General features: G+C 42.0%; 2 protein-coding genes across 2 annotated transcripts; both read left to right on the top strand.

The window, feature by feature from the left end:
- Positions 1-1,200: 1,200 nt before the first annotated feature.
- coa1 (cytochrome C oxidase assembly factor 1) lies at positions 1,201-15,568 on the top strand. Its single transcript, XM_086272585.1, has 5 exons — positions 1,201-1,468; positions 5,944-6,051; positions 13,663-13,814; positions 14,088-14,164; positions 14,999-15,568. The coding sequence occupies exons 2-5, from the start codon at positions 5,958-5,960 to the stop codon at positions 15,129-15,131; spliced, it is 456 nt and encodes a 151-aa protein (XP_086128711.1). The 5' UTR covers positions 1,201-1,468; positions 5,944-5,957; the 3' UTR covers positions 15,132-15,568.
- Positions 15,569-18,594: 3,026 nt separating this feature from the next.
- Positions 18,595-26,574, top strand: ccr12a (chemokine (C-C motif) receptor 12a). The gene is made up of 2 exons (XM_086272729.1): positions 18,595-18,841; positions 23,636-26,574. Exon 2 carries the CDS (start codon positions 23,650-23,652, stop codon positions 24,730-24,732), a length of 1,083 nt encoding a protein of 360 aa, XP_086128855.1. The 5' UTR covers positions 18,595-18,841; positions 23,636-23,649; the 3' UTR covers positions 24,733-26,574.
- The last annotated feature ends 1,221 nt before the right edge of the window (positions 26,575-27,795 follow it).

Raw genomic sequence — 27,795 nt, 5'->3', positions numbered from 1 at the left:
ATTTATGGGAGGAGCTGAAAATGATGACGTCCGAAGCCTCGCTGCCCGGCTGTACCACGTGACTGGTTCATGAAGCGGTTCGAACTTTGCCGCGAGATATGACAGCGATATAAACCCCTCAGACTTCAATCAAAATGTGGGTGTTTGATGGAGAGTTGCGGTTAGAGAAAGTTTGGAGACCGTTTGGAGGTTTATGAGAGTGAGGAGAGAAAGTCAGGAGAGAATGGAGCCAGCTAAGAAGAGGAGGATGTCCTCCCCTGTGTGGGAACATTTTGATTTTATTCCTCCCAACAAGGTATGTAAATTTCTACAGAAGATGTATTTTCCTGATACTGATGGTGCAATACAATTTATGTTGAGCTGTCTTGACTTTTGTACAAGGTGAAGTGTTTGCTATGTGCCAGGGAGCTGGGATATAACAACAACACCTCATCCATGCTTAGGCACTACAGAGCTTTGCATGAGAATAAGGGGAACACCGATTGTGGAGCAAGACCAGGTGAGCCATCAAATGCAATGATAATATAGGATGCAGTAATGTTACTAAATGATATAACAATATTATACAACTGTTATAAGTTACGTGTGTGATATTTATATCTGTGCTTTGTCTTTATTGTCTTTCCTCAGGAGAACAATCTCAAATAGATGAAGACCTGGTTAGCATGGTGATTGAGGACTCACAGCCATTTAGCATTGTGGAGGACAAAGGATTCAAAAGATTTGTTAAATCATTAAATCCCAGCTATGTTCTGCCCACTAAAAAGGTCATAAAAGCAGTGAAAATTTAGTTTTTACAGAATAAAATGTGAACAGGCAGGACTGAGCCTCAAAGCCTCAGTGTGTAGCTGTCCATACCTCAACGTTACAAAAGCACAACCACTGTCCACACCCCAACCACACCTCACCTCACAGTAAATGATCATTTCCATTTCAAGCATTTCCAAATAATCATTTCCCATACTGCCACTATAAATATACACAGTATACTGCCATCACTACAATATACATGTTTTACACACTCCTTTTGTTGTTGACATTTACAGGCTGTGTGCAAAATGCCACACTCTTCAAATTCATGCCAGCTATTATTTTTACGTCCAGTAGGTGTCCTGCTAGAGCAAATGAAGCTTCATGAAGCTTCGCGTTGGGGTGAACCAATTGGATGAAAAGCTTCAGTGCTTCATGGGGCTTCATCTGCCCATCACTAGTGGTGAGACGTGCTGCTGATGGACCACCATAAACAGGTCCCGTGTAGTACTGCAGTAGAGGAAGGCTTCCAGCTTCAGCTTCTTTCTGAACCACGCCCGACAGGGTCTAATATCATATTTCGATAAACACCCCCTGCGTGAACAAGCGACAACCGGCCCATCCGGCTGTTTGATAAAGCGCACCCACAACCGATTGGCTACGGGTTTTGTGACGTTACCGGATGTGGAGAGAATACAGTGGTCCACCGTAACGCGAGGTGAGTGTTTGTGTCGACGTGTGGTGTTATAGTTGTCTCCAAGGATGCACCTTAGCTGTTTAAATATCATTGTGAGCAACCTTGACACGCAGCGAATGCGCGGTGTTTGCGGCTGCATGTGTTTCAGCATTACTCTTGCTGGGACCCAGTATGCACAGAACACGTCTGCCTGCCTTGTGCACTTCACACCGGTGCTTATCTGCTCTCAACGACGGTCAACAGTCTGCGCAGCCACGACGGTGCTGCTGTTAGATCTTTTCCTTTCCACTTTCTTTGCATTCTGACGGATTATTGGAGGACCTGTTGCAGCGCTGCGTGTTTCACTCATGCACTGAGTTAGTGCAATGCTAACGCTATCTGTAGGCAGTGATAGACCAGATGCTGGTGCAACCCATTCAGTCCACACATGTAACGAAATCAAACCGCAGATGATTCTGTGCAATAACGAGAAACGACGCAGGGAAAAAGTATTGAACATGCGAAGAAAGGGAGGCGCGAAAAGTCACCACACCGTCTCAAACCTGTCAGGAATTACAAAGCAATCTTCCAAATTAGCATCAGCTGGTTCAGTCCCAACCGGTGGCCTATGAAGACGGTGTCATTAACAAGGTTTAATACAGGACACATCCTGTAATAGGTAAAACCAATGAGCTCTCTCAACATGTACTAATACAGTCTGCTCAAACATGTAACGTCCAACACATGTTTGCAGGCCAAAGGCGTGCGCGTCTCTCCAAAAACACCAGACCAACAGTGAAGCTGTTACCGGTCATATTAAAATCCCACAGCTCTCTTCTGCATTCAGAATTTACTTATTTATTTATTTTTAGAAAGAGGGGCAATACATATTAATGAACATGTTAACAAATGTAAATATGCCAGATTATAGCCTTGGGCTAATTTCCATCTGCAGACCCTCTGGGGAATAACATCAATGTTGATAAGATTGAAACTGTTTAGATCAATCAATCAATCAATCAATCAATCAATCAATCAATCTTTATTTATAAAGCACTTTTCATACAGAAAAAATGTAGTACAAAGTGCTTTACATAGTTAAAAGCAGCCCACCCCACCCTCCAACTCACTCCCCACACTCTCAATACACATATATCCCCCCACCCCCACACACACACACGCGCACACTTAAAGAGTAAAAATTGGGCTGGGCTCGCATGAGCCAAGTGAGGAAACACTATAACAGAGAGCCGTCTGCACCGGGAGCCGGTCACAGACCGCAGCCTCCGGGCTGGGCACACAGCAAGAGGGAGGCAAAGGAGCCCCCCAACCAGGCTGAGAGGACCCCAGAGACCCAGCAGCCACGGTCAATAACAGCCCCGGTGCAGAGAGCGCCCTCCGAGGAAACACTGGAGATATGACGCAATACGATATACACAGGGTAAAATGATAAAATAAATAAGAACAGGATACAATATAAATATAAATATAAATAGAGTAAGAAGATTAAAAAATGAATAAGAATAAAATCAAGAAATATTAGGTAAATCCTAAATTAATAATAGAATAACAGGATAGAATAAATAAGCATAAAATAAATAAACGCTAAGTAAAAGCTAAATTAAAAAGGTAGGTCTTGAGCCTGTTCTTAAAAACATGTACGTTCTCTGCGGCCCTGAGCTCCTCCGGCAGGCTGTTCCACAGACGAGGACCATACCACTGAAACGCTGCCTCTCCGTGAGTATGTGTCCTGACTTTAGGGACAATCAAAAGGCCAGCACCAGAGGACCTCAGGGTCCGCGAGGGTTCGTATGGTAAAAGCAGATCTGAGAGATAAGAAGGCCCAAGACCATTAAGACATTTAAAAACCAATAAAAGAACTTTAAAATCGATCCTGAAACACACGGGGAGCCAGTGCAGCGATTCTAAAACCGGTGTAATGTGGGCCCGCCCTCTGGTCTTCGTCAGCACACGAGCTGCCGAGTTTTGCAAGAGTTGTAAAGTTGAAATATTCTTCTTAGGAAGACCAGAGAGCAGGGCAGTAATCAATGCGACTGGTAATAAAAGCATGCATCAGCATCTCCGTGTTGGCCCGAGAGAGAATAGGGCGGACTCTGGCTATATTTTTTAGATGATAAAATCCAATTTTGGTTACATGTTTAACATGTGGGATAAAACCAAGCTCAGAGTCAAAAATAACACCCAGGTTTTTCACTTGTAGCGAAGGACATAGTGAAAATGCCTCTAATTTAGACAAGAGTTTCTCTCTCTGAGCCTCAGGACCAACAATTAAAACTTCAGTTTTGTCCTGGTTAAGCTGTAAAAAGTTTTCTGCCATCCAAGATCTTATATCCAAGACACAGTTAAAAAGGGCATCCACTGGTCTGGTGTCATCAGGAGACACGGAGATGTACAGCTGCGTGTCATCAGCGTAACTGTGGACGTTCACTCCATGCCTCCTGATGACACTGCCGAGAGGCAACATATACAAATTAAAAAGTACAGGGCCTAGAACCGACCCTTGAGGCACACCACATGTCATTTCATGGATCTTAGAGGAGCATGTTCAATTTTGTCTATGGCGACATCCTGAATAACATCCAGAAGTCTCTCTAACAAAAATCATCAGTATGTCAGCAGATCTCCCTGCTCTGCTGACATACTGACAACAATCAGAACCAAAAATGTCACTTTTAAACGAACCACTCAGTCAGTCCAGTTTTCTTTCATTCGGCACACCTCAGCCCTCTCCTGGTTTCCCTTCCTCAAGAAGCAAAATGATATTTAAGAAAGAAAAGTGTTACTTTTCAAAACCCCGTGTACTTAACTATACTTGTTTACTTGTTTCTTATGTAGATAGTTTGTCTTGTGAAAAACACGTGATGAGTTGAACCTTCTAAGGCATAGGTGTCAAACTCTGGCCCGCAGCCTAATTACATTTGGCCTGCGAAGCCATACCAAGTTATTATCAGAGCTGGCCTTCTGGTATCATACAGCTAATATATATATTGTTTAGTATTAAGCTTTGCTTGTTCCATATTCAGTTTTTCAGCACAACGTGTTTGAGTCCATAAGAAAAGATTCATTCCTATATCTGGAGGAAAAAATATATTTCAATAAATATTAACGTTAGCCCGCGACTTTGTTCCAGTTTTGAATTTTGGCCCACTGTGTGTTTGAGTTTGACACCCCTGCTCTAAGGCCTCTGCATGTCAGCTAAACAGAGACTCTCAGCTGCAGTTAAACTTCCCTATTATAGAGGTGCAGCCATTGATTTCTTCCTCAGTCTGAGGAGCCACTTGCGCTGATATAAAACTGCCAGGCTGAGCCTAACATTTTGGCTCATTAGCTTCAGTTATATTTGTCATGTGCACGTTAGCACAGGGTCAAAATGTATTTGACGAGCAGAAGACAGTCACTCAGCAGGACAGTAAGGGTTAAGGGTCAGTAAGAGGAAGGGTTTTTATTTTTATTTAAATACTAACAAAAAAATAAGAATGGGGTGACCAGTGCAGAGTGTATTGTGTACCTGAGAAACTGCAGGACAGCTGTGTGCATCCTGTGAAGTGTTGTGGTTGAGGTGTCGACTTGGTGGTAAAATCTGTTTTTGAGTCTTGTAGTCCGAGCAGACAGAACCTGTAACGTCTGCCAGATGGTAACAAGGAGAAGAGCTGATGTGCTGGGTGGCTGTGGTCCTTGGTGATGCTGTGTGCTTTACGGAGGCATCGCTGGAGATAAATGTCCCGAATGGCAGGAAGCCTCATGCCAGTGATGTGCTCTGCTGCTTTCACCCTCCGGAGTGATTTCCGGCTGCTGGCACAGCAGCTTTGTACCAGACTGTGATGCAGCTCGTCAGCAAGCTCTCGATCGCACACCTGTAGAGGTTTGAGGGGATGTTGGCATTCATGCCAAACGTCCTCAGCCTCCTCAGGAAGTAGAGTCATCGTTGTCTGTGATGAGGCCTTTGATGGTTGTGTCATCCGCAAACTTAATGATGGTGTTGGACTCATGTTTAGCCACACAGTTGTGTATGAACAGGGACTATAGGAGGGGCTAAGCACACATCGCTGTGCTCATATGGATTACCTGTGCTAGGTTTGGACATGTTCAATCTTAGCAGCCACCATAAACACAGGATACATATGACTGAAAATAAGGGAAACCAGACTTGGATGCATTCACAGAATGTGCATGTATGTGTCTTTGCCTGTGTTGGCAACCTTTACCATCATTAGCTGAGCTGTCTCATGGATGTAGGCGGTGATATTAATAGTACTTGTTGAACTGTATGTGTGTAGGAGAGGGGGTCAGGGGGTCACCATATGTTTTGCTATTAAAAATGACAAAACGTGTTTTTTCTCTTTCAGAAAATTGGAAATGTGTAAGACTGAAGCCTCTCAGAAGCTTTTAGGTTGTGTCCTGTAGTTACCACAGAATTCATGGCAAACCATGAATACTTCCTTATTAAAACACAGACGCTCTCTGTATACTGACCAGATCCTCGTCATTATTTTCAGGAAAGAAAGCAAGCATGAGGATTTCCAACAGTCACCTGCAGCAGCTCACCATCTTCACCACCGTGCTGACGGGTGCAGGGATCGGCACAATGTACTACCTGCTACAGAGTGAGTACAAAAGCTTACAGTTAGTGAAACTTTTCATTTCAGCAGCTTCGATCATGTACTGTCGCGCTCAGAAATGTGTCATTTGAGAGTGTAGAAAAATTCAACTTGACGTTAACTTCAGCTGCACTCCTGAGAGTGAATTCTTCAGGTTTTCAGCTCCAGCTGACCTGGGCTGGCTTCAGGATTTAGCACCACTCTGTGGTTTGTTGCACATGTTCAAAAACATGGTGATCTAATTACTGTTTGAATGTCATCACCTGTTTTGGTGGTTTAACATAATTTAAGTTGGGTTTAACCTCCTAAGACCTGAACTCTTCCACAGCAGCATTTTTAATCTCTTTGATATTTGGGCTGATTGGGACCTGATGAATGTAAAAACAAACTATTACCAGATTATTTTTTTATCTTTTTGTTTTTAAGAAAAATAAGAGCCACATATGAGGATATTTGTTTAAAATTTTGAAAGAACAGTAGCAGGATAATGTCCTCGTAAGTGGATATCAGGCCCTTATAGAGCAAAATTGAGTATTTTGGTCTAAATAACCCAAAATGTGACGTCCACATATGTGGACGCAGGTCCTAGGAGGTTAAAAGAAATGATAAAAGAGAGGTGCATGATAATGTACTTTTACTAATTGTAAACATTTTGCACGTTATGTGTGCAGTGAGTGAATGATAAAGCCTAACCCTTCTTGCTCTAATATCTGACCCTCTTCTACCTCGACAGCTGACAACACGACTTTGCAGTTGTGGTGTCCTCTTCTAGAAACTCCACAATCTGAGCACATTGTCATTCAAAAAGCAGCTAAAAGCTCACATCACTACGCAGGATGGTGGAAATCCTGCCAGGCATTTCTGCCTCACCCACCTTTAATGATGCCCTTTAGCTCAGGTGCCCCTTGAAGGCCTTTGCCTGGGGGAGCCACAGTAAACATCTATGGGTGGCATCAGCTGAGGACCACCAGCCAAGGATGTTTATCCCCTGTTGTTTAGCCCCCAGACCTTGTGCGATCTCTGTAATCACAACCACATGCTGGCTTTATGCTTCTGCTGCCAGTTTTCTGGTGGCTGGCATCAGCGCTGCTCCCGTGCAGCGTAGACTGCAGAGGAGGAGTGAAGTTGAGGAGCCAACAAAGCCCTGATACCTGACTTCCAGTGAGCATATTACAGCATTTCAGTCAGCCTCCCGAGACTCAGCTGCCAGGTCGAGTACTTGGATTGCTTCCTCTCATTGCCAACCTCAAACCCTCCTCCCACATCAACAAAGAGAATCGTAGCAATTTCAGAGCTGGATCTCTGCCCCTTCATCGCTTTTCTTGCCAGCCTCACCATCATTTGCTTGATCTGTCTCCCTCTTTCCTTCCAGCCCTGGACGACCCTTCTTCTCCGCACATGTCGTCCATGAAGTTAAGCTTAGCTTCGACCTGGCCATGCACTGAATGCTTCAGAATGATGCTGAGGTCGTTCTCCAGATCTTGCAGTTGCAGTCACTTCCCTTTCTCTCGGTGACTTGATTGCCTGTGTCCACTCTGGTTCTTTCCTTTCTCTATTTTCTGCTCACTTTAGCGTTTGTTGGTGCACAACGTGCTGCTGCCTTCAGAGGGACTACTTTGCACCGTTGGTTCGCCTGCCTCCACTTCCTGCCTTCTGTCTTGCGCTGTGGTTTGAAACCTTGGCTTTGAGTCCCACTTGTCTGGCCTGTTATTACTGTGCAGTGTTGCCCCTCGCCCTTTTCCTTGCACTTGCATCTTCCCTGTTGTATCTGCAGCCCTCTGAAGGTAGTCACCTCTGCCCACTCGTATCTGCACTACCTCATTACCTTGGAGAGCCATGGTCAGTCTGATAGGTCTACTTTTATGGGACTAGCTTTGTTAAACTGGAGGACCAGAAAGTGAAATTCAGCCACAGTTTAATGACGGTGAGATTAACCCAGACAAGACCTCGTTTCCCAGTTCCAGTTGGGCCAAAGGTTTTTCCATCAGTGTGACTGCTTATTAAAGTTAATAGATCTGTGTTGTAATTATAATAAGAGTTCATGTTAAGTACAAAAAATAGCAAAGTAACGATTAACTGGGATTTCATTGATTGGAAAAACTTCTCTTGCTCTGCTACGTGATTTGATAGCAAATCTATGAATGAGAGAATGAATCTGAGTGTCAGCAGGTGGGGAGAAGTTGCTTGATGAAGAAAACCTGCCAGCCAGCATGTTTACTTCAGACTCTGTTGCCCTGGTAACTGACTTAGCCCTTATCACAGACTTAACAAATTCAGAGTTTTAGCTGAGCCTACTTCCTGGAATAGGGCCAGCTATACCGTTGCCTCGATGTCCTCCATTGTAGCCGTGTGCAATAGCAGCAAGACACAGAACACCTGCAATGGAGCTTGGATGCTCAGACAGCATTTAATCGACCATTCCTGGAACAAACATGAATAGAAACATGAATAGAAACATGAATAGAAACAGGACAGGAAAAATTTGCCGCTTCCATCTGTTTGAGAAAGTGGGTACAGAAGTTGGATCACAGAAGGTCTCAGCACAATTAACCTGCTGTTTAAGGGAAGAGAGCTTAATTTACCCAGCTTCAGTCCAACTCTTCATACTGGAGACCTACTGGATGTCTGCACTGTGATGGTTACTGGAGCCTGTTGCTCCGTCTGCTCTCACATCCACTAGCCACTGAACAATGCTGTTATAGGTTGTGTCTTCTCCCCTTCTCCATCTCTAGCCTTGGTGGGGCTTTTCTCATATTGTTCCCCTGCCACTAAGAGTACAGTTTATTCTCTTGCCTTCTGTCTGATAAACCTTATCAAGTGGTGACCAAGGCTGTGAGTCTTTGCTTGGCAGATTCTTAGAGATCACACTTAGCCAACTTTCAGTGCTTCCCCAGAACGTCCCTCCCTGCTAACATACGGGGGCACTGCTCCTTGTGGTTGTTCGTTTTGTAGCCAAGCACCTCAGCGGTCGCTGCTGCTGTGGTCTAGATCAGCTGATTCGTTTTGGAGATGGTTGCAGTAGGGATTGTCTGTAATGCTTTGTTCACATCTTTTAGTAGAGAAGATAAAACTTAGATAAAACTTTATTAATCCCTCGGGTAGCTTCCTCTGGAAAATCCAGTTTCCAGTAGCAGAACATTGACAGACATTTGCATAGTAAAAAAAAATTTAAATTAAAAATAAAGAGGGGAACACCCAGCGTGTCATAAATAACAGATATTAACCCTTTCTGAGATGGATACAAATATAGGAACATATCAGCCGTCTTCAAGCCTCTGGAAGTAGGACATCTGAGATTGAACAAAGTGTCTGATCTGAAGCTCTCTGAGAAGATTTGTGTGCAGGAGATTGAATGTTTCAGAGAGTTTCATGAAAGATACGAAGCACCTACTGCACCAATCCTGAAACACAGAATCGCTTAAGGATGGTTGAAAAACATAATGTGGTGAGACTGGACTCAAAGGAGAACAGTCAGTTTCACCGGTGTTTTTTCATCTGAGTGTGTGCCTCACCACTGGATTATCAAATGACTTGATGGAGGCCAAGGAAAGTGGAGATCCAAGTATTGCCAAGACAGATGTGTCTTTAACAGGAATTGGAAATTAAACCAAAACCTGGTCCAGCATATATTAGATGCCCAATAGTAATACTGGAAATTATGCTTAGACTTGTGGAGACCAGAGTTTTTCACTCAAGGGTGTTTGCCCCTCCAATAAAATGAAAAAGGCGTGGAAGTGTTGCAGTGTTTACGGTGTATTCAGTTCACTTTGCATCCTGCAAACATACGGAGTAAAAATGTAGAAAATAGGATGTATAGATTCACATGACAAGAAGACCAGGTGATCCTCTACATACAGGGATACTTTATGCATGACTCCTCTCCTCCACTTCCCAGAGACATCTGCTCAGCCTCGTAGCATGGCCAGTGGCTCTATATCCACATCAAAGAGTAACGGACTTGAGGGGACACCCTTGCTGGGTTTGGAGGTTAAACAGCTGTGACTGCTGGGAGTTTGAAAGGATTGAGGGTTTAGGGCAATTTTATCCAAAAATTAAATTTGGGTCCAAACTTGAATTTTCCCAAGCTTGAGAATAGATACTCGCACTCCACACAATCAAACGCCTTCTTTGTATCCAGGGAGCAGATACAGTCTGGAGTCTCCGTGCGAGGAGAATATAATATATCAAACGGATGACAGATACTGGTTTTTAATAAAGCTGGTTTGATCTTCAGATGCGATTGATGGTAAAACGATTTCCAGCCTATGCACTAAAACTTTGGTCAGTGAGTAAGGAGACTGACCTGTAAGATGAGCATTCGAGTGGATCTTTACCTTTCTTTAGAACAACAGTCATACATGCTTCATAGAACGATGAAGGGACTTTGGCTGACTCCTTTAAATATGGCAATGCTACACACAGTTGAGGTGAAAACAATACTGAGAATGCTTTAAAAAAAAATCAGGAAATCCATCTTGGCCCGGAGACTTTCCAGACTGATGAAATCTTAACTTCCGCCTGTTTTATAGGTTCCTTTTTATAGGTTACATTTCGGAGAGAGCGTGGGATATTCAAAGAATTAAAAAGTTCTCCATCAGAGTTTTCTCCTGTGGAAGCTCAGAGGTATAAAGTTGAGAATTGAGAGACCTGGATGTGTTGTTACTCTAACATGATCTGAGGTGATGGTACCATTGGTCGTTCTGTTTTTGGGAATATGCAGTTTTGCCTGGATGCCCTTCAGCTGTTGGATAGCATCCTGTCAGCTCTGTCTGTGCATATAGAACAAACTCTTACACTTTAGAAGCTGACATTAAACTGAGTGTTGAAAGGATGTCAAACATAGTCTGCAGCATTACCGTCTATTATATAATTGTGTTTTTTTTAATCCTTGGATATAGCTGAAGTATTTCTTTGATTTGGTTAGCTAATTCAAGTCACTCCCTTTTTCCTCATGTTTGCTGAATAAGAAATGAATTGCCCCCTCAGAAAGTCTTTCAGTGTATCCTAAATCGTCAGGCTAAATATCTCATTTGTTGTATTCGTTTGGGGGAAAGCAGATTTGTTTTTTCATGAATTTTAGAAAATTCTTGTCTGCAAGAAGAGTTTAATTAAATCACTAATGTTTTCCGTATTTTGGGGCATCGGGAAGATTCATGATTGGCACGAGAGTTTAACGTATCAGAAATGACCTCATGTTTTTCAAAGCACACATCTGGATCCGTAACGACTGAAACACCTCTGGCTTTGGCCTGACGAGTGGAGTGAAAATGCTGCCCCTCCCCCAGTGAGATGGGTGCTATCCGACCTGCAAATGTGTGTTTCCTGTTTAAACAACACAAAACAATATAAAACAAACCACCGCTGCCCTGCACTGTTTGATGTGTGAGAACATCCTTTTAGCAGGGTGGTTTACACCTCAATATTCCACCTAACGAGTCTACAGCACTACCCAACCTCGACAGAGATTCGTGCACAGATAGAGCCATGCATGTACAATAGGGTAAGGTTGTCCTGCAAACACAAATGAAACCAACACAACCGAGGCCACTGTGCCTCCTAAAACGTTACTATTAGAATCAGATCATTCCCACCCCTCCATACTCACTACTCCATAACCACCCCCACTACTTTTTCCCCAGCTGATGACGGCTGCCAAAACGAAAAGCAGCGAGCTCACCAAAACACTTCCTACCTTATTCAAAAAGAGAAAACAAAAATTCTGTAGAATAGATTCGTAATTAAACCTTAAAGCTTCTGGTCAGATATGGCTGTGCCTTCAACCACATCAGAACAGAACATCTTACCAGATACACAAATGTTGAAAAGTGAGAAAGAAAAAAGTAAAATAAAAGCGGCACCAATACGTGCATGTATGTACCGTATTTCCCGGACTACAAAGCGCACCTGAATATTAGCCGCACAAGCTAAAATCAGGGGAAAATCCTGTTTTGTACATACATTAGCCGCACCTGACCAAAAGCCGCAGGTGTTTCAATGTTGACTTATCATATGTAAGAGAATATGCACAAAGCGAATTGTCAGGAAAGAGATGGCTGTTTGGAGACACACCCCTTTTATTAATATTTTGAAAAACAAGTTATGGGTACATATTTGCACATGTAGTACATAACAGTAACCTGCAGCACACCAGAACAATAGATTCAGACTACCTTTTAGGCTCAGGTGCAGCGACACGGCTTTAACAAGAAGAAAAGTCAGTCATTCACCATCTTTCTCTTCTTCCTGCGCTCTAAAACCACCAAAGTCCTCTCCTCCAGTGTCGGATACAAACAGGCTCAGGATGGCTTCGTCATCCACTCTCCGCTTCTCCTTCGTTGTCACTTTCAAAACCAAAGAAATCCTCGTTGTCAGTGTCAGAGTCGAACACCCTCTGAAGGGCCGTGGCGGTGTCCTCCTCTCCATCATGCAGCAGTCCAGCCCTTAGAAATCCGTTAGTGATCGTGGATGTTTGCACACTTTTCCACGCTGTCAGAATCCACCGGTGGAGTTGAGCATAACTTGCTTTTCGCAAGTTTATCGCCGCTCGTCATCCACGCCTCCCGCTGAATGCGTAGCGCTACTTTGAAGTTTGTTTTTCGCGCTACTTCGTACGGCACTACGTTGCCTGGCGGACGGACATGTGACTAACATACCACTCTTGAACCCCGATCCTTCCGCCAGGCAACGGTAGTGCCGTACAACAGCGGAACAAACAAAACAAATCCTCTTACGATATGACAAAAATCACGGACAATCCATAGAAAAGCCGCACCTGACTAAAAGCTGCAGGGTTCAAAGCTTGTGCAAAAAGTAGCGGCTTATAGCCCGACAATTACGGTATACAAGTATGCAGAGTGCTGACATGAGCAAATACTTAAAACCACTGCTGAACAGTCTTCCCGTAACCATAGCAGCCAGGTATCATCTAGCCTCCTGCATACTGCAGCAAAGGATAACGTGACTGCGGTAGTTAATAACATAACATGGATGCTCAGGATGATACAAATACAGTGGATAGGTTGTCCACATAATCCCTCGCATCAGCGGCTGAGCAAAGCCATCCCTTCTCTCTGCTGGTAATGTTATTGCAACTTCCCTCCCCGCCGAGCCTCGCGGATCAGAAGGTCCTTTATCTGATAGCGATAAAGGCGAATGATTACAGGCCATGGTCTCTGAGCTAAGTTTGGCTTAGCAACAGGTGAGCGATGGGCTCTGCACTCACCTTCGATGGATTCCACCAGACCTGCATGTTCTGTCGGCTTTCCAGGTCATTAACGCTGGCCACCAGTTTAGCATTGCTTTCACTAAAACTGGAACAGACATCCTCGTAATTCTCTAACCAGCTAACGTCTATACAAGTATAGAAGTGTGACGCTTATGTTCTGAATAAAAGGGAATAACTGTCTCCTCGTCCTATCACATCCCTGCCAAATTCACTCCATATGAACCTTTTTAAAAACTAAACTCTTGGTTTGTGTTCTGTGAAAGCTTATTTTAACTTTAAGTTTTGAGTAAAAAGAGTAACTGTTTCCATTCATACTTTAAAATGTTGTATTATTTTCTAGCTTTCCTGTTTTTGTTCACTCACATATATCATTCTGTCTGCTGTCTACTTAGAGAACTTTGCTGCGTCAGACTACCACAGGCTGGCTTTGCAGGAGTTGGAGGCATGTCCAGTTGCCATGGAAAGCCTGGGGGCGCCACCTTTAAAGGTCCACAACATCCATCTGACTGACAGATACAACCGTGTAGATAAGCACACTGCACAGGTACTGTCCTTTAGGAGGGCAAGTGTGCCAATAACACAGACAACCGATGCTGTCATCCCTGACTTCTTTCTTTTCTAGTTTTGCATGTGCAGCTAAACTGGTTTTCCTTCTGCGTATAATTAAAGTATTTGCTTACAAGTAGCTTTTTAAAAGTATTTAGATGTATAGAAAATTGGTGTAGAATCCACATAGTGAGCAAATGTAAATCACAAACTCAATCCTATTGCAAAGAACTCTGAATGTATTGAGTACTGAGTGTAAATTGCTTTGCAGATAAAGATTCCTGTGACAGGGATTAAATCCGGAGGCTATCTGTGTGCGTCTTCACTGAGGGATCCCAACACAAACAGGTGAGACAGTTGTGCCACAACTGAACTGCTGCTGCTGCTGAATTTGTATTCAGTTTATTTTGACATAGTGATGTGACTGACGGGCGCCAGTTTAGGCTGACATCAACATGACTGACATGCAGACGCTGCCATTCGTCATCAGCATATTACATTTTAGTGTGTGTGTGTGTGTGTGTGTGTGTGTGTGTGTGTGTGTGTGTGTGTGTGTGTGTGTGTGTGTGTGGTATATCATGCATATAGTGCCGTTGATATTTGAGTTGTATTTACATTTTCGATTAATGAATAACTAATGGAGAAAAGCAAAAATCATTATTTTTGAAAATATCACAGAATAATGTAACACTTCACATGCTTTATTGTAGAGTGTTGTGTTGAGCTGACACATTGACAGTAGTCATTTTTTAGTCATTTTAGGACACTTTATATTGTAAAGACCGTGTGTGTTTCAGGGCTGTGCGTCCTGATAGAAATCTTATGTAATGTGTTTTGGGTACATTCAGTGAATAGTTTATATTCACTTTGTAACTGACTAACAACCCTTTACCGTGTTAGTAGTCTCAGGCGTGGCTTCAACTTTAACACTAAAAAGCACACAAACACACATCCACACAAATAACAACAAAGCTGAAACAACATCTACGGGTTTCTAGGCCTTGAATCGTATTTGCAGCCGAACACTCTTCAGCACACTGTATGATGACTGCTGTGAAACTGTCCATAATTGTTTTAACCGCCGTCAAAAACAAATGAAGCAGGATGTGAACGCTAACCATAGGGACTGATGTGAAAGCTTGATGGTCGCTATTCCTCACACGCATTCGTTACTCCTTGCAGGTGGAATCTGAAGCAAGCAGTTCTAAAGCTCAGGGAAGGAAATGCCATTGACCTGCTGAATCCTCCATCAACTACAGCACAAAGCCACGCAGCAGGGCACGCAGACGGGGTAGACGTGGGCCGCTGGCACTGACCAGCTTTATGAACAAACAACTATGCCTGCTAGAAGAAGCAGGCGCTGAAGATGTTTTGAGCTATATTTACTCCACATTCATTGTATGGTCTTCTTTTAAGGGAACCATCAAGAAGAAAAGCTCTGTCAGTGCCGCAGACTGCTGCAGACTGTCAGAGCTGAGTGGACTTGTGCACTCACTGCTGCCTCTGTCACAAATCATGAGAAATGTACAAATATGCACCAATCAATAAATGTTACAAATGTATTAGTTTCTAACATAATTGACTTTCACACAGACTTGCAGATGTGTGTGTCTGTATGTGTTCAGGGGAAACGGTCTGATATTCATAAAACAGGACGTAAAGCTGTGGTTTCACTTTTACCGTAACCTTCTGCTTCCTGTGCAGATGTAGAGCGAACGCACAACCACCGATATAAAGAAGGCATGTTTGCCATGCTCGGCTTTCTGTGGTTTCTCTTCAGCTTTTTATCCTGTTATTTTTGCTCTCGGTCTCAGTCAACATTTCCAAAATAACAAATTTCCAAAATAGCAACACTTGAAGCTATGTGTGCGTGTGGATGCACTATCATTTGGTCATAACACTTTTCCTACTGTCACAAAGATTTTCAGACAATGTTTTATGGAGATGGTTGGACTTGTGCACTCAGATCATTACATTTTAGGACAGTGACGCAGTTTTTGTAATTTTGTCTCTGCACAGCACCGCAGTGGATTTTACTTCAACCAGCATGTGATTCAAGTACAGACAAAAGAACCGATTCGTTTTAAGTAAAGAAACTGTTGTTTAATACTTGGATGCAGTCTAGAGTCCATGAACATCACCAAATACGCTTTTCTGTTCTTCCTGTGTTGCTTCGTGCAGGTGCAGCAGTTCCTCCTTTTTTCCTGCCTGTCAGCTTAGACATTGTCATACTGCACTTAAACTATAACAGCTGAAATAACTCTAATAGAAATGAATACATAAAGAGACAAAAGAAACCTGGGAACAAGAGGAGCCTGTAGAGCATTTATCGAGCTCTGGCTGCAAAAGCTTACTGACAAGACAGTTTGAAAACAATATATTAAAAAGAACAAAGTTCATAACTTCATATTAAAATTTCAGGTCTGGAAAACACATTTGGGTTCAGTTTAATGACAAGTTGGTCTGTTTCTATATTTAAAATTAAATGACACGATGATCTGACATCCTGGCTTCCTCTTGCTGTTGAGTGTGTGTTGTACCTCATCTCTGTTCGGAGTTGAACGACGAGTTGTTTTGACTTTAGTGTAGATGCTTCAAAGATTCCATACATCCCACATCCTCTTCATGTAACCCCTTCAGCTTATTACACATATCTCATTATATATTAGCATTCTATAGCAGATGTATATGACAACATGAAAACTCTACTTTTATGTCCAGCTTGCACTGGGACAGTTTGTGTGAGGCGGCAGGAATGAGAATCAGCACTTCCAAGTCTGAGGCCGGAAACAGGTGGAGTGGCTGCCCCAGGTGGAGGAGTTTAAGTATCTTGGGGTCTTCTTCACAAGTGAGGGGAGCAGGAGATGTATAGATGGATGGGTGATGCAGCCACTGTGCCGGTCCATCACGGTGAAAAGCAAGCCAAGCATAAAAGCAACCTGTGGTCATGAGCTGTGGGCAGTGACCAAAAGAATGAGATCACAGATACGAGTGGAGGAAATGAGCTTTCTCTGAATGGTGACTGTCCTCTCAGAGATGGGCTGAGGAGTTCATCTGTGAAGGGCTCTTCTTTGGTAGACTCTGTACTCATGATGCATGCTCAATTATCCAGGTAGCTTTTAAACCACAAAACACGCTGTGTCAAAAAACGGGTCCACCCCAAGGATCGGGTCCCCGACACAGAGTATCATAGTGTACGCTGGTAAGTGCAGGAGGACTGGCAGGATTTATACATCGGGGAAACCAAAGAACCTCTGGCTACAACACAGAAGAGCCACCTCGTCAGGCCAGGACTCTGCAGTCTATGCACACCTACAGGCCAGTGGACACTCTTTCAATGATGAGGATGTAACATCCTGGACAGGGAGGAACGCTGGTTTGTGGGCGGAGTCAAGAAGTCCATTTACGTGAAAAGGGAAAGACCATCTCTGAATCGAGGAGGGGGCCTAAGGGTCCATCTGTCACCATCTTACATGCTGTGATTGCAGCCATTCCCCAACTCTCTGTGACTGGGACTCATGGACATTGATCAGTGGGCTTTTATTATTATTATTATTATTATTATTATGTTTATCAATTGAATTAATTAAAGGAACTGACCTCACAGCCCATTGTTCATTCAGTCACTGTGCAAATGTCCTGTTTATAAGGTTGGAAACCTGCAGTCAGCTCAGACTGAAAAAGTCACCTGGATGATGACTAAACACTGAAAACGTCCAGATGAGCAGAATCAGCCGTTGGGACTGTGTACTAAACATTACCCAGTAGTTCAATTGTTTCACGTATAATATTGAAACATTTGAAATTAAAGAAACGTGTCTCAGCAGTCAGTGTCGTCAGAATCATTTTATAAACATAAGCAATATCTTTTTCAACATCAGTTGTATCTACAACCGTAACAACACTTTGATTCGTCTGTTTTTCTGCACACAGTCTAATGGGTGGTGTCTCTGCAGGGACAGATATCAGGTATGAAAAGAAATGATTGTTCAAGGAAATCAGCAGCTGTTTCACACCTTTTCTTTTTCTTATAGTTCCAGGAAAGAGGCACATATGTTCTTGTTAAGTGCGTGTGTGTGTGTGTGTGTGTGTGTGTGTGTGTGTGTGTGTGTGCGTGTGTGTGTGCGTGTGTGTGTGTGTGTGTGTGTGTGTGTGTGTGTGTGTGTGTGTGTGAGTGAGGGGGGGGTGTAAATCTGAATCATTTCACCAGCAGCTTTCTGAAGCTTCCTCTTGGCCCATCAGTTTTGTCTGATGTGGCTGTCAAACTGCTGTTTATAGTTCTGTGGTATTATAACTATATAATTGTAGATGTAGATGTGAATTCTCCAGCTGCTCAGCTTATCCATCTTTATAGACATATGACTGTCCCCATCACGTGGGTTCTTTTATCCCCACACAACGTCCTAAGAAAACAACAAATTGCATTCGTTTCAGATCTCTCGTTTAGTTTGGATATTATTCTTTCCAAAGTGGCAGCAATCTTATGACTGACGTTACCTTTAACTTCTCTTTCCTATTGTTGGACAGAGAACCAAAACTGAAATATGTGTGCAAAGAGGAAGAAGAAAGGAAGTGGTATCAGATATGATCAACTATCATTATTACACAGAAGTTTTACACCTTTGCAACCTGACATTGTTCTTATTAGCTATTGTGCTTTAGGGCAGTTTTTTAATGCTTTCAGATGTATAGATAATTAAAAACATTTTCCACACATATAAATGATTTTGTGTGTGTTATTGGCAGAAGTGTTTAAAGCCAACATAAATACAGTTACAACTGAAGTCTAAAGAACAAAAATCCTTGTTTGCATCAGTCTTCTTTTTGTCTCTTTAAAAGTGAATCAGATGGTTTGGAGACTGCTGGAGTCCACCCTTTGTCTCCTCACACTCTACCCTCTGCAGGTCTGCTCTGAGACGTCCCCTTTAAACACTCGCTGATCACTGACACGTTCAGTTGCCGTGAATCTTCCAGTGGCTCAGCATTCTTGGGTTCCTTGTTGTCCATTTTGCACTCTCTCCACGGGTGAGTTTGATTGCCTTTAAGACATTAAAATCAAGGACTTTATTTTTTTTCAAAAATAGGTGTAATATTTATATGTAACTAAAACTTCTTTATTAACTCTAAATATTCAAAGCTGGAGATGCAGAATAAATGCAGGGGGGAGATGAAGGTTTTTCATCATGTCAAACGAAGCAGATGGCTGTACTTAAAACTGAAAACCAGTTTTAGTTTTGATATTAACAGTCACGGTAACCTGACTGAAACTTACAAACTGAACTGCTTATGTAATAGGTCCAGTTATTAAATATAGTTTAAAGTATCATTAACATTTTATGATGACGTGTATTTCAACACACACACTTGTTGTGTTGATATTTTCTTATTCTATTGCTTATTGTTTATAACTATTTATGAATAAATAGGCAACCGTAGTGGAAACAGATGTTTCCATGGGAACTTGTGTTATGGAAACATCTGTTTCCATAACTAAACATCTGATCAAAATAATATACACTAATACTGATAATGAGCCTTTAACAATCATAGCATTCAAGTTTACAGTAAGCATGCTTGTGCAGGTATTAACTGATTTATGAGTTAACCTTGTAATAGATTATTTATATGTGCAGGTTTGGTCAAACACACTTTCTCATACACAGCAAAATGTTTCTGTTTAGTGTTTTTATTTAAGTAAAGTAATGGGCACAAGTAAGTGTTTTTGCAACAGGTTCCTAGTAACAAACTGCTTAAAGATACAATTTAAAATTGTTTTTTTATGGTCTGTTATGTGTAGACGGAGCGCCGGTTCATATCTTGTGTCTTTTTATGTGTGAATGATTCATCGCTCAGTGTAAACTTTCCTCTGAAAATAGCGACGCACAAAGCCTCGACTGAAAGTGAGATAGCAGTATTAGACTTCTGTTTAAAGAGTATCTAGAAAATTTTGTGAAAGTGAGTGAAAAGACATCCGATGTCCAGCGACTAAACTCTGAAGGATCTTCAGAAAGCTTGGACATCACTGCTGATGAACACTTTTTAAAAACAATTTCAAACCATGACTCTTTGAAAGCAACATTTAAAAAAATTAGGGCTGGATCAAGACTTTTGCACAGGACTGTAACTCATGGCATATAACCCTTTTAATACACTTTTAACTTTAAATCAACCCTTAACTATTCTTAATAATAACAGTAAACCGTACCGATGTTTTAAAGTAAACTCTCCTGCAATAAGAATTGAATGCAGTGTTGAACTCAGCAGGTTGAACTGAGGGCTGCACCAGCAGTGAAACGAGATGTGATATTACTCCACGTCGCTTTTCTTTTGGTATGTTATCGCAGTCTGACGATCAAAGCTGCGGTTAAGTGACAAAATACTGAAATCTATTCATTTCAATGAAGAGGAAACATTACATGGAATACTTAATTGTGCAAGACCTGCAGATTTCTGCTATTGAGAAACGTAAAGATCTGGATAGCGATGACCTTTACTAGTTATCATGCTGCGTTTTATTAACCAGTTTTTAAATAAAACAACAAAATTTGCTCCTCGACTGACTGTTGAAGTCCATGTCAGTAAACCTGCACAAACTTGATTTGTTAATCGTACTTAGAATGGATTACAATGTTCCACCATCTTTTCACCACCTTATCTTGCATATTTTTGTGTGTAGTCCAGATTGGAATTTTGGAAAACACATAATTCCCATGGACTTAAATGCAACAGTAACATAAGGTATTAACAGTTAATGTTATGTGATGTGAATGTGACCTGAATGTAATGTAGATACATTCATACACTGGTGAATGAATGTGAATGTGGTTGTTCTTCTTCCCGAAGACTTCTTCCCATCACTGCTCTGATGAGCAGTGATGGGAATAACGGCGTTACAAGTAACGAGTAATCTAACTAATTACTATTCCTATCGTTACAACGGCGTTACCGTTACTAACAAGAAAATGCAGTCGCGTTACTATTTTTCATCAAACAGACCGCATCTTACATCAGCTGAAGGAGCTGTCTATGGAAGTAATCTGGGCGCTACAGCTTTAAGCAGTGCCCAGCGCTCCACTGCTTAAAGGTTTGCTGTATGTTAGAGTTTTGTTTTATGCCTGCCTATGTTCCCTCTGTCTGTCCATGGTGTCACTGTGTCTGCTCGTGAGTCTCTGTTAAGGTCAGTGTCTAACAATGAGCCTGGTCCTCTAACAGACACAGAGTCCTCTGTGTCTGTTAGTTTCCTGTTTTATTCTGAAGGTCCTTGTCTCATGTGAGTGTGTTCAGCTTACGTTTCCCCTGCCTCGTCAGCTGTGATTTCTCCCAGGTGTGTTCCCCTCCTGTCTCCCCTGATTACTGCTGTGTGTATTTAAGCCCTGTGTTCTCCTGCCTGTTGCTGGTTCATCTGCCTTATATGGTGTTTTGTTCTCTGGTCTGCGTCAATCTCCTCCGTCATCCTGAGTGGTTTCCCTGTGTCTGTCTGTGTCTCTGTGTCATTCTCCCCGTTTGGTTATCATTTCAGGTTTGCTCTTTAGTTTTCCCAGTTTAGGTTTACCCAGTTCTGTTTTTCGCCATCCTCGCCTTGTGTATTTTCCACCTTCTTTATAAAGCTTCCTCACATCTGAAGTGCCTGCGTTTTGGGTCCTTTAACAATTCCACACAGCTCATCCTACGAGCCGCGACAGCTTATGAGCAAAAAGCCCAGCCCTTTCGTGTTGGTGGAAAAATGCACCGTGTCGACCAATCAAATATGATATGGCGACATGACATTTGGTTGTTTAGGGAGAGGAGTGACGGCGAGAGAGAGAGAGAGAGAGAGAGAGAGAGAGAGAGCAGAAAAAGAGAGAGAGCGAGTTTTGAGATGTGAGAGATTTGTGACGTTTAGCGTGTTTGGAGCGTGTAGTTAATGTGTTGTCTTGTGTAGTTAATGTGTTGTCTTGTGTAGTTAGTGTGTGGTGTTGTGGATAGTTTTGTGTTGTGTGTCAGAACAATGAGGCGACTGCTGTCTCCAGGTAGAAACAGCAGTGACACACCTGCTGCTGTCAGACCTGCAGGTATCAGGCTGTGATGTTTCCTTTATAGTGGACAGAAATTATTGTTTTGTAGTGGCACAAATCATTTGTGGCATCTTATTGAAGAACAGCTGATTGTTCTGTAAATAGTTTGAAATGGTCATTAAAAAAAGGTAAATGGCTGCAAATAACTTTGTTTGCAAAACTTGTGCGTAGGATTTTAAAATTGACCATTTATATTTGCATTTAAAGTTATGAAATATGATTCAATAAACATGTTTGTGGTTGTTACAGTAAAAATATCACTTTTTCTACTCGGATTTTATGTTTTTTGTCTGATTTGTGTCTGAACTGTAGATTCAGACAGGTGAGGTTGTGCTGATGATTCCAAACAAGGCAAATAAACAGTTTTTAAATGTGGAGGGAAAATCAAAAGTAGTTACAAATGGCCAATTCAGAAAAATTCAGAGGAAGAAATGTAGTTTCAGTTTGCAATCTGATGGGACTGCAGTGGCAAGTTAAACATGTGAGGTATTTATAAATATTTTATTGTTTTTGCAAAAGAGCACTTTTAATAATCACGTTGTGTTGGGATGAGCCTGGTTAATGTAACATTATTCCAGATTGTTACATTGCAAATACAACAGCCTACTCTAAAGTTCAAATGTAAATGAGCCTGTTTTGCTGAAAATGAGTCATTTCTATTACACACCAGTGGAGAGGATCAGGGCTTGTTTAAGTCAGCAGTTTCTCTTCTCCGTTTTGAAACAAATGAACCCAACAGGATGGAGTATGCAATGATTGTGTCAGGGCTCTGTGTGCGGGTAGGCGGAGAGGAGGATCCAAGTGCAGGACTCGAACACAGAATTGTAAATCAGAACCTCAGCTTTATTGCTGGCATGAAAACCAAACGTGAAGTGACGTGACTACAGAAACCAAAGAAACACACAGGCATAATCTGAGGGTACAACGCGACACCGAGCATGGGAAAACACAGGGCTTAAATACACAGGGTAGTAATGAGGGAATGGGCAACAGGAGGGAGACACAGCTGGGGGAGATCAGGGCTAACGAGACAGGGGGAACAAAGCTGCACACACTAACCTAAGACACAGACTTTCACAATAAAACATGAAACACTAATAATAAACATCACTACAACAAGAGAATGAGAAAACAATCCAAAACACCAAGATAACTGAAACACAAAGTACCAGAGAAACAAAGAATAATCCATGATGCAAAAGTAAACCAAAACATAAACTCAATTGCTGGGTCCAACGGACCCAGAACCGTGACAGATTGGGTTAGTTATTTCATAATGCTACTCTGTCCTTATATCTTTGAAAGGAGTGCCTTATATTGATCTTCAATAGTCCTGGCCATTTTTGTACCCATCAAACTGTGTCTGATAATATATAGCATGAAGTTGGGATGCTCTGTGAAATAGGAATAAAAGCAGAATGCAGTAATTTGCTAATCTCATCAACCTGTGAGAAGTTGGAATAAACTTCTTTGGAGCCCATTGCTCCTGAGAAACCAATTATTGTTGTGAATTTTACATTGGAATGATTACTTGTGCGCTGATTTACATTAGTGCACAAATATAGTGTCATAGCTAGTTATATAGCTATGGGAATAATGGCATATCATGCTGTCCCTGAGATCCTTTGAGATGTTTTAGCAGAACCCTGTCTGGCAGTCTCACACTAAGGGACAAGGTGCCTAAACTCATCAGATGTTCCTTCTTGTGTTTTATGAGCATTTTTTTCCTGACTAAAACGAGTCTTTAATGTTTCTTGTGCCACAGGGTAAACCGCAGCCATGGACGATGGAGATGACCAATTTAGTATCTTCATGACTCTGTTTAACGACACAGAGACGACTGACCAAAGCTACGTGGTCAGTGAAACTGTCCAGCTCTGTGACAAGAAAGGTGTCAATGAATTTGGTGCAAAATTCATCCCAGTTTTCTACTATGTCAATTTCCTCTTGAGTTACCTTGGCAACGGGCTTGTCCTCTTCATCATCTACAAGTATGAGAAGCTCAGCACAGTGACAAACATCTTCCTCCTGAATTTGGTCCTGTCCAATATCCTCTTTGCCGCCAGCCTCCCCTTCTGGGCCACGTACCATCTATCTGAGTGGATGTTTGGAAATGCCCTATGTAAGATGGTCAGCAGTGCCTACTTTATTGGTTTCTACAGTTCCATCCTCTTCCTTACACTTATGACATTTGACAGATACCTAGCAGTGGTGCATGCAGTGGCAGCTGCCAAGAGCAGGAAAAAGCTATATGCTATCATTGCATCTGTGATCGTTTGGTGCATCAGTATTGCAGCGAGTGTGAAAGAGCTGGTTCTTCGAAATGTCTGGAAGCATGCTGTTACTGGACTGATGTGCGAGGAGTCCGGATTCACAGAGGACACCATGAAGCGCTGGCGTCTTTTCAGTTACTACCAGCAATTTCTGCTCTTCTTTCTTCTCCCCCTGTTCATGGTGATGTACTGCTACATCAGCATCACCATACGCATCATGTCCACCCGCATGAAAGAAAAGTGCCGTGCCATAAAGCTCATATTTGTCATCATCTTCACATTCTTCGCCTGCTGGACTCCATATAATATCGTCATACTTCTTCGAGCAATACAGATCTCCAGTTCCATTGAAGAATCGTGTTCTAGCGCAGAAAGCTTGGACTATGCACTTTATGTGACCCGAAACGTTGCCTATTTGTATTGTTGCATTAGTCCTGTGTTTTACACCTTTCTAGGAAAGAAGTTTCAGAGCCACTTCAAGAGGCTGGTGGGTAAGAAGATTCCTTGTTTGAAGAGACACATTAGCTTCAATAGCCAGAGCACCAGGACAACGTCACAGCGGACACCACACTCTTTATACGAGTACTAAACACCCACATGTGTGTTGGTCTACTGTTGTAACGTCTCTCACTGATGCATTCTTTAGGCCATCTGTCACCAATGTAACTGGCAAAGGTCAGAGATGATGGCCACAATCATTTTGTTATATCCCTGCAGCACCAAACCAGTCTGGCCCCGTGTTCGTTGTGTTGCGTTACAAAGTAATTACATTACATTTTTCAGTGATGCAGTAATGTAACATTTTACTGTAGCAAATTCAGTAATTACATTAGTTACAATTATGTTGTTACTTACAAAGGTTCTTCAGTTGTCTAAGTACAAGTTGGTTTTTACAGCACATTTCACAGACAGATGTCAGAGAGGCATCTGTGCACCAAGCAGATACAAAAACAAAATCTGTTTCATGTTTATATGGTTTTTTTTCTTCCTACTACTTGAACAACTGATTTCAGTTCATGTGCAAGTGGAGGAAAATGCTGGCGCTTTGGGAGATGTGAACATTTATTTTTCTTGTATAACAGCGTGGTAGCACAGTGCAAACTGCATCCAGGGCAGAAAAAAACTCTTTATACTGCTAACACAACTTTGGCTCAATCATCGGCTCAGACAGCATGCTAATGCAACGCTAGCTGAGAACCCAGAGAGATTTTAAAGCTGAGTCTTTGCCAACCCAAGCTCAGCAGACAGAACTTGAACTGCAACAGGTACCAAAACGTGATTAGCAGTCAAACTTCCAGTGTGCTGTGGCGACCGCTTTGAAGGCTGGTTCCATCTTTGCTTTGTTGTCATTTTTGTGTTCATATGTAAATACTAGAAAGAAATCATATAGGTAGCCTAATATGCAACGAATCCTTCTCTTATTAAACATAAACAATGTAGAAATACTATTGAAGTGTACTTTTATTTGATACCTACAGACACTGATACAATTATTAGGCTACTTAAAAACACGTTGCCTTGAATTATATAATTATAATAATGCATGTGAAAGTTTGATATTCTGAATCTTTGTTTAAGGAAAAGTTTTTTAACTGGACAATCTAACGTTTTAATCTAATACTCTTCACTCCACCCTGATAATAAGCAATCTTTAGTTGACTTCACTCGTCTCCTGCTGCGCCGCTCTGTCAGATTAAGTTTTAAACCTGCTTCATGTTTGTCACGTGTTTAAATCAAGAGTGCCTAACTGAAATCATCCAATAATGTTCTATTTGTGTTAACATGTATTAGACTCATACTCAAGAACAGCTATGAAATTACTTTTGGTATGCATACTTCATGTGTTACGTTACAGCTATATCTACTATAGTCATGCTGTAGAATTATGATTATGTGTTGCCGAAATGAAACGACTGATTGTCTGGTCAGTCTCTGGTTTGTGATTTTCAGGCAGCAGAGCAGAGTGGGATCATATATTTGAGAAAGTGCGAGCTAACAGCTCTATGTTTGCTGGATAAAGTGATGTTGGTATTAATCGTTTGTAGGTGTTATGTGGATGTAGCCAAAAAGCTGAATGAAAAGATCAACCCAGGATGCTTCTGGAAACATGTATTATTACCAGGCTGATATGTAGTTATGTTATAAACCCATATGTTATTCACAATACAGAAAACATTGCACATTTAAACTGAGACATCAAATTCAAAATGAACTATTTGATTTGACACAGGCTTTTTGGAACTGGGGTTTCATTTCAACAGTTTAAAGCTACTGAATGATGACGTTTTGGCTACTTCTGCACCTACTGCATATTTCTGTATTCTGCTTTATGATTTGATGGTTTTTATATTGACTGTTCTTGTATTGTAACATAATGTATATGTTTGCAATGCATCTGTATCTTTTAAATAAACTGTATGGATGATTTAAACTTTTCCTCACTGCCGTCTGTCCTTTTATGGAAACATTTATTACCACTTTGGGAGTCTTAGCAAACGACCAGATTAGTTCCCTTTTCTGACAGAACATCTGGTTGTTGCTTCCTGTCACATACGCATTTTCTAGTGAATCACCTCATGCAACAGGACAAAATAACTATGTATTGCAGCAACATGCTGAAATGATGAAATAGGCTTGGTTATCTGTACAGTGTGAGTCAGTGTTGTTACAAATATTGTTCGTCATTTTCATAAACACTGGCCTGAGGATCTGGATGGCCATCACCCTGAGCACGCCGTATCTACTGAGCTGGGTTGGGTCTGGTATGCTCCAGCACTTACAGCAAGAAGGTTCGTAGCTAAAAACCCAGCTGGGGCCCATTGATACTGGGATGGTGTGACAGGTAGGGGGCAGGACACGACCACGATTCACCATTCAGGACATCTTTACACACGGTTGCTGTACAAACCACAGCTGCAGCTCTCCGCTCACAGCTCGACATCCACATCAGCAACAACACAACAACAGGCCCTAGTTCATTTATGTGCAGGGGAGGAGTGACGTGCTGATTCCGCTCAGGTGCGCCAACCTCCCCCACAGCCACGCCACGGACCACGCCCCGCCACATTTGAACGTTCTCCCTGTGCAGCAGCAATTCATTAGTAATTCCAAATTGGCCATGGATGTTAGATGAAGGGTATAACATTCGAGTTGTGTTCCTGCCATCAAATTCAAAAATGGTTTTTCTGAAATATTGGATATGTTTAATATGTTCTATTGTCAATTATAACCATTATGACTGTAGTTCATAATGGTTATAAGAAGAACAGTTAGATGTACTAAACAGATTCTTTGTAAATAAAAACTGTAAACTGCCACAAGCCCCTGAGCTATGCTTTTGAGCAGGTATGTAGGTAGACTTGGTCTGCAGTGAGTTCCAACCTCACATATAAGATACTAAACTATGACTTGTTTACCAAGTCATGGATGCAGGGAAGCTATGCACTGGCTAACCCGGCGACTTCAGAAACCCTGAATGACCATGGAGGACAGCTACAATGGATGACTCCAGAATTTTCCATTCATTAAATAAAACCTCTGCACAACATCTAACCAAGTCAAGAACAAGAGGTTTGTGTATCATGTAAGAGCCTACAATGAAGAGGCACCAGATGGAAATAGAAAAGGTTTACAGCATGGTGTGACCCACCGG

The sequence above is a fragment of the Aulonocara sp. 'chitande type north' Nkhata Bay genome, linkage group LG18 (genome assembly GCF_057382095.1).
Source record: "Aulonocara sp. 'chitande type north' Nkhata Bay isolate Kocher_YH1m ecotype deep benthic linkage group LG18, A_spYH_male_GT1.1, whole genome shotgun sequence".
NCBI classification, from domain to species: domain Eukaryota; kingdom Metazoa; phylum Chordata; class Actinopteri; order Cichliformes; family Cichlidae; genus Aulonocara; species Aulonocara sp. 'chitande type north' Nkhata Bay.
The sequence above is the reverse complement of the archived record's forward strand: the minus strand, read 5'-3'. Positions and strand labels throughout refer to the sequence as shown.

Excerpts from the sequence above, each read along its gene's own strand:
- coa1 (XM_086272585.1), top strand. The coding sequence starts at position 5,958 with ATGAGGATTTCCAACAGTCACCTGCAGCAGCTCACCATCTTCACCACC. Across the intron at positions 6,052-13,662 it reads AATGTACTACCTGCTACAGA|AGAACTTTGCTGCGTCAGAC; the intron begins GTGAGTACAAAA and ends CTGTCTACTTAG. Across the intron at positions 14,165-14,998 it reads AGGGATCCCAACACAAACAG|GTGGAATCTGAAGCAAGCAG; the intron begins GTGAGACAGTTG and ends TACTCCTTGCAG.
- ccr12a (XM_086272729.1), top strand. The coding sequence starts at position 23,650 with ATGGACGATGGAGATGACCAATTTAGTATCTTCATGACTCTGTTTAAC.